This window comes from Montipora capricornis, chromosome 1, assembly GCF_036669925.1.
Source record: "Montipora capricornis isolate CH-2021 chromosome 1, ASM3666992v2, whole genome shotgun sequence".
Taxonomy (NCBI): Eukaryota; Metazoa; Cnidaria; class Anthozoa; order Scleractinia; family Acroporidae; genus Montipora; species Montipora capricornis.
In genome coordinates, this window is record NC_090883.1 from 44,262,964 (window position 1) to 44,270,463 (window position 7,500).

The window sequence follows — 7,500 nt, forward strand, 5'->3', positions numbered from 1 at the left end:
ATGGTTACCTTGTTCATCACATCACGCACACGCTAATGGTGGTAGGTTTTTAATCTCCCTTTTATTCCTCGTTTGCTCAAGAATATAAGTCTCCTTAAGCTTTTTTCTAGGATCCCGGCATTCCTCATAATCATGTTAGCTGGGCGAGTGATATTCGACAAACCTTCCTCTACTATAGAGAAAAATGGCCTACCATTTTAGTCCGTTTTGAATCACTCTTATCAAAGCATGTACACGATACCAAACCTTAAAGCTGCTTTAAACGACAAAAGGGTGAACTAAAAAATAGTTAAGTGAAAGTTACATCCAAATGAAGTTAATGTATATTTTTGCCACAATTGCTTGTAATCTCGCAATCTGATTGGCTAATTTTCCGTTGTCGATAAGACTCTAGACAACGCTGCTCGCGTCAATTTGTCACGCAATGTAATATCCAATCAGGAAAGCTCATTTTGGGAAATAAACCAATCGTATTGCGAAAAAGTTATAGAGCGGGTTTCAATCGAGTGTCGTAAAACCAAAACCAAAGTAATTACTTTGGCCAGTCAAAAAGGACGGAGACAATCCAGTAAACCAATCAAAACTCGAAGTAATTACACGTAGCCGACACAAAGCTCGGGAAAATGTGCACGCGCGAGCCACGATTAGTTTTGGTTTCACTTGTGATTGGTTGAAAAAGTGGCGCGAGAACTTTGAATCAATCACTGAGTGAAATAATGCAAAACCAAAGACTTGCTCTTTCTTTGTGTCACGATTTTGGTCGCGCTCTGAAATAAACACTTTCTTTGGCGTTGAATATTGCGGTAAAAAACAAATAGAAAGTGGTTCAGCCTTAGGGTTAGCGTTGTGGCATTGTGGCTGCGCCTCGTGAGTCCACAACATTTTGACCACTGTGATGACGAATATCGTTGTCGATAAGAGAACAGACAACGCTGAACCACTTTTGATTTGTCAAATTTGAAGTGCGGGTTACAGATGAAAGTGGGAAGTGATTTTCGCATTTATCTGGACAATTTAAGCAATTGTCTCTTGTAGACTCCAGAAAAAGCCCGGTGGCGATGCCGGTGCAACGCTCTACCAACTCTACCACTCAGTTTTTAAAAATTTCCTGTGCATGAATATCAATTGTGCCAAGTTTGACAAAAATCTGGATAGTACGTCATTTTCAAGGGAATTACCTTAAACAATTTAAGCAAATGTCTCTTTATAGACACCTGAGAAATTGCCTAAATTGTCCAGATAAGTGTAAGGTTCACGTCTCGCTTCCCAAGTTTTCATCTCTTAACCACTTGCCTTTATGCCGTTTCACACACAAAATATACCAAATCTACCCAAGACCAGATTGGCCTATGCCAAGGTAAACTTGGCAAACCGAAACTGACCCTTTTGTTAATAGGGAGCTTAAGCAACGACAACGGCGACGGCAACGAGAACGTCATCTCAAAATAGAAATTTGCGTAGTTTTAATCGCTACGTGACTATTTCAACCTTTTAATATGACAAGGGTATGGTAGTTCCTCGAAAATGACACTGGTCGGAACGGCACTTAATTTAGGGAAGAAACTGAAAATTTGTCCTCAAGTGCTGACGTTCTTCATAAAACCTCAAATTTGGTTATTTTACGTTGTTGTTTTGCTGACGGCGGCAAAGAAATGAACAAAAGTGAAAAACGCACGTGCACGGCGTGCAAAGCTATTGTTTTTGCCCACTAAATATGCAAATTTGTGACGTTCTCGTTGCTATCGCCGTTGTCGTTGCTTAAGCTCCCTAATGTAATCGCAAACCTATGTTTGGAGTGTTTGACTTGTAAAATGTTATTTTTCCAGCCCTGCTCATTGCTTTCTTTTGCGGTTCCCTGTTGATCATTCCCTATTCACATCTGATGATTATATCCTTCTTTTCAGCGATGGTGTTCTTTATAAACTCTGACATTGATTATGCGGAAACAACGAAGCGTGTTCTGTTTAGTTTAAACAACCAGGACGAAATTAATGCGACTGAAGACGTTCGAATCACTAGGGATTGCTTCATTCGGGAAGCGTACTTCAGGGTAAGAACTGTGTTAATATCATAATAGACCTTATTCACGATAGCCGCCATGTTGGATTTGCCTTTATCATGCAAATTAGCTACACACTTCTGAGGAGGCAAACAACTCAAGTTCGAGAGGTTATAACGAACATCTTAGCCACACAGATGATTTGTTTCACATTCATTAAATGTTTATCACCTAAGTAGTAAAATAGAATGCTTACAGAAGTTACTTTGATGTTTTTTTAGTGAAAAAATGAGCAGATAACGAAGTAGAAAGTCAAAATGTCGGAGGCAATCAAAAGATATAAAATCATTATAAAAGGTACTTAATTCTAAATTCTAAAATGTACTTTTAGCAATGTTAATTCAATACTTCGACGAGCCGATTTTCCGCAATGTTTGCCCCCCAGCATAACACATGGCTAATTTGCATGACAATTTGAAAACCAACATGGCGGCTATTGTGAATTAGGGCTATTATGGTGTCTTTTCTCAGCAGTCGTAAGAAAATCTAGTCTGACATGTTAATGAAGAGATTTAATGATTGATTGGTTGATTGTGGATTCATACAGAGACGACGACGCCCGCGGCTGCAACCTTAAGTCTGGTTTTCACCATTCTCGTCACCAAAGCCCCGGATCTGGGCTCTGGGAAACTCCATGCGCCGTAGGGCTCTTATCGCCAACAATTGGCTATGTGAACCTTACGGCGCCTGTTCTCTGCTCGTGTTAACATGAATGCACCAATCAGAGACGCTTGTCATTGTTCTTTTCGAAAACCAACGAGAAGACACTTTGTATCAGGGTTTCCCAGAGCTCTTATGCGCGAACGAGAAGAGCTCTGGGCCCGGTTGTTCAAAAGTCGATTAACGCTAATCCCAGAATAACAGTTAACCAATGAGTTTATTTCTCTACTCCCAAATGTTGTTCAACGCTGATATTCGGCAAAACCGTACATTATAAGAAGTCAATTATGAGAAACAAAAATCAGCAAAAGAAACTATCACCAACAAGTTGAAAATATGAAGCAAAAGCTTACCGTAATCCAGGATTAAGTTAATCGGCTTTCGAACAACCGGGCCCTGGAGTCCAGAGTTGGTTTTCACTTGTGCCTCTGTTCTCCTTGTACCGTGTGAAAACGAAACACGGCATAAGCCCAAGGAGATTTGCTACACCTGGCCGTGTCTGACCAATTAAAGCACTCGTTCCAGATTCCCCGCGTCTCAACTTTTGAACAAAATGGCGGAGGCCGTCGTTGATTTTGATGAAACGTTATAGTTGTGTCTACGTTCGTTTTCACTCAGCATAAGCTACTTATTTGCGCTTGCGCTAGCTAGCCTGTTTGCTTGCGTCGCTAGTGAAAACCATGCTTTGTAAAACAAGGATAGCGTAGACCCTTTCGGCGAAACGGTGCATGGTGGGTAATCAGGATAAAGTGCACGATGAGCTTACAGACTTTGGAGTGAGGGTGATCGATCAAAGTTTTTGTTGTGGTGGTTTGTGAAGGAAACTTTACCGTCTCTCATACAGTTTTCTCGATCAAATCAAGGCGAGTGTTTGATTCTATGCTTAATTATCAGTACCAGTTGTCGACTTTCCTCTTCTCATCCTGAAATAAAACTGAGGTTGACCAACGCTCCAATCCAGAAAATCTTCGAAAGCCATATCTTCCATCTGAGAGAAAAAAGATAACTCGAAAAAGCAATAAAATCGACTCTAGAAGAAATGTTTTGCCAACGAAGCGTCAATTGCGCGAATTCCAATTCACGATAAATTTTCTCCATTTCACGGACTCTAATAGCTTCTACACAACTCATACTAGTAAATAAGCATAGAATCAAACACTTACCTTGATTTGATCGAGAAAACGTTCGTAAGCTCTTCATGCACTTTATCCTGATTACTCAGGATGCACCGTTTTGCCGAAAGGGTCTACTAATGAAAAGAGTAGAATCTTGCTATACTGCGTGTTTTCAAAGCATTAACTGATATGGCTTCACGCTATATTTGCAATCTCATTAAGAAAAAGGCATCAACCAGAAGCTCTCTGAGATCTGAGATCCAATGATCTTACTTTGTTAGAGCTCCCTCGAACCAAATGCAAGACTTTCGGTGATCGAGCTTTCGCTTTTGCTGGTCTATTAAAGTGGAATAATCTTCCATTGACAATTAGAATGGCCCCGAAATTAGATACTTTTAAGAAACATTTGAAGACGTTCTTGTCCAAAAAAGCATATGACAATTAGTTACAGCTAGATTTTTTATATATTTTATTTCTTATTTTTCTATTTGATCGATTATTTATTTCTTTTTTATATTACATTGTTCTTAATTGTATTTTCGTTTTACATTGTAAAAAAGCGCTATATAAATTTATCATCATAATCATTATTATTTTGTACATTTCTTTGCCGCAATGTGCAAAACGAACAACAAAGCACTTGAAAAACAACAGGGTCAATCTTTGCTTACATTATTTTGCCTATCGTTTTTTTAAGACTCAGCCAATGATAAAGAACGTAATATTGAAAGAACATTGCTATTTCAGAAAAATCTCAGTGATAACGATATACCAGATATATTGGCTCGTTATCAGAGCTAGAGCTAAATTTGATATTAAGTGCGTTTAACAGGTTCTTTTACCTGCTAAAGTCAGTTTAACAAATCGAATGTGGTTCAGCGTTGTCTGTTCTCATATTGACAACGATATTCGTCATCTGAGTGGTAAAAATGTTGTGCGTGAGTTCACAACACATGCAGATCCTTTTTTACACGTTAGATCTTGTCTTTTGGCGTTTTCCGAGCACTTCCGAGCCATCATCTGTTAACTAGTGATCACTAGTTAATTAATTAATTAAATTAACAGACCTCTTAATCTCGTACCGTGTTTTCCACGTCCATTTCTACAGGAACAAGTGGAGGATGTCTTTCCTGACATAAAATTCAAGCTCACATATAAAATCGTTGAAAACACTTCATCCACTCTGAGCGACCCAAATGATGTTCCATCTCTTGTACCCTATGCTGTGTTGGATCCCACAAAGTCCCGAGAAGAATCGACTGTGGTAGGTTAAAGTGGTACTACGACCAAAAAAAGATTTCTTTTTCTCTTTGGATTTCAAAACTATGTTAACTAAACACTAAATGATCCAAGTTTTAAGTTCTAATTTTAAAAGAACACCTGTTTATTTTAACTGCAATTTTCTTATTTATTGGTCCGCCATTACTAACTTTAAAATCTTGAGAGAGCTGGGTCGAGGAGAATATGACGTCAAAGACTCACTAGTTTAAGAATGCAATGCGTGTGTACGCGGCTAAATTAATATGCAGCATGGGAGTTTCAGGCTTTCAGACTTCTAAACCCGTGTTTTGCATATATAATAAATTGCGTTTACACAATGAAATTTTAAGCTAGATCCAACCCTCTGAGGTCCAATCGATCAGTTTTGAACGTGAGTAATGGCGGACCGTGAAATCCAAAACTTACACTCAAAATAAACAGCCTTCGGATAAAACTCAAAGCTCAAAATTTTGCCTGTTAGGTGTTAAGCGAACACGCCTTTAAAATCTGAAGAAAAACAGGATGTGATTTTTTGATCATAGTACCACTTAAAATGTGGCATTCCCCTTCATGATGCCAATTCTAAATTCTCTTGTGAGTCGGGCAGGGGAGACTTAAGAAAACAAGTCATTGACACCCCTGTAAAGATCACCCTTAAATTAACAAAACGTTTAATGTTAGTGCCACCGAGGTAAAACTCCTTGAATCGTAATAGTTCCCGACTTTTCTATGACTTGTTTTATTATCATTCAAAGTTTATGTCATTCGAGGTTTCAAAGGCCCATTTTCACCTTGAAAGCATTGCGCGCGGGCATGAATTTCGTGTATCACGAAATTACAGGAATTGGCGTGACAAAAATAGTTAGCCAGTCGAAATACGCTCAGTATTCAACAATAGTGCCACACAAACGATAGCGTTGCATCAAGGGTGGAAATGGGCCTTTAAACCGAACGATAGGACACCCACCAACTTTGACTGCGTTTATCGGTACTCCTCGTCGTAGAACTAAATATTCCTAGGTGTGAAAAGGTCAGATGAAGTTCTTTCAGAGCGGAAGTCATCCAAAACAAATGGCCTTGAATGCAAGGACCCTGACTACCAAAGTGATTTCTCTTCCGTCTACACGCGTCCATGCATTCAAGGAATGCTTTTGAAAGATGGCTGACGTGCCGGACTTAAAAACTGGAAAAAAATATTGTTTTTTACCCGAAAATAATGTTCCTGTTTGGTTCAATTTATTCGCGACTGAATGAACGTTTTGACGGACAAAAAATGAAATAATAGATATCACTTTTGTCGAACGAAAAAATTTATTTCAATAGTGCTTGCTTGCTTGTTGATGTTCAAAGTTTGGTAAAATGAAATTAAAGTAGTAACGTCTTGTCCATGGCAAACGTCCTTTTTCAGGGCCCATGTTAAAAAAAATACTTGTCTAGTGGTCCAAAGTCTATAAGGTCCACGCTGTCCACAAGCGTCAATATTTAGTCCAATTAACTGAACAACTTCCTATCCTGTAAACATTGCATAAGTGAATTAACTATTACATTTTATTCCTAATCGATAAGGCAGGGTTGAGTCATTGGCAAAAGATAACTACATGTTTCCTTGCACGCTAAAGCAATCACCCACCGTATCCTCATTGATTTTCTTACGTCTTGTAGCTGACTTTTAAGAGGGATTGTAAAAAGTGTGTTCCAGATTTAGTCCTGGATGATAGTAAAAGCAAGCGGTAAGTTCACAAAAAAACTATCCATTTTCTTTATAATAAGGCACCTACGAAACGTAGACGGCAACGGAATTTAGAAAGCAAATTTAGTTTGCAGCGCCTTGCGTGGGCATAACCACAGACAAAATTCGGAGAAGCACTTTTATTAAGGCTGGTTTCCATATGATCGCAGACGATCGTAGAAGATAGAACCATGTTCTATCTTCTGTGATTGTTTGCGATCCGCAATCATATGGAAATCAAAGTTCTACGATCTGCGATCGAAACGTATCTCATAATATTTTTAATTCTGACCCATGATTCAACGCTTTAGCCACAAAGCCCGAATGTTCGTTTATAGCAATGCTTATTTGTTGTAAACATGGCTGGCATTGAACATGGTAACGTTATTAACGAGGAATTTATGGAGGAAGTTGCACGGTATGAGTGCGTTTACAACCGTAACAGTAAAGATTATAAAAAAGAAAAACAAAAAGGCTAACAGCTGGGAAAAAAATCGGCGAGAAAGTTAATTTATCGGCGGCGGAGGCAGAGGTCAAATTCCGCAACATAAGAACTGCGTATGATGGTTATCTGAAGCGGTTGAAGACGATACCCAAAACCGATGTTTCCTTCGGTTTTGAAGCTGACGATGTTGTCGCTTCAGAACTAAAAGAAGAAGTAAATTTACTTGCAGCAA

At 38.9% G+C, this 7,500-nt stretch overlaps 1 protein-coding gene across 1 annotated transcript in view; it reads left to right on the forward strand.

Annotated features, from left to right (window-relative positions):
- LOC138045838 (integrin alpha-7-like) overlaps positions 1–7,500 on the forward strand; it is a 46,881-nt gene that overhangs the window by 22,637 nt on the left and 16,744 nt on the right. Inside the window, exons 16-18 of the mRNA XM_068892473.1 lie at positions 1,905–2,050; positions 4,943–5,098; positions 6,757–6,824. Coding sequence (XP_068748574.1) covers positions 1,905–2,050; positions 4,943–5,098; positions 6,757–6,824 — 370 coding nt within the window. The remainder of the gene's footprint in view (positions 1–1,904; positions 2,051–4,942; positions 5,099–6,756; positions 6,825–7,500) is intronic.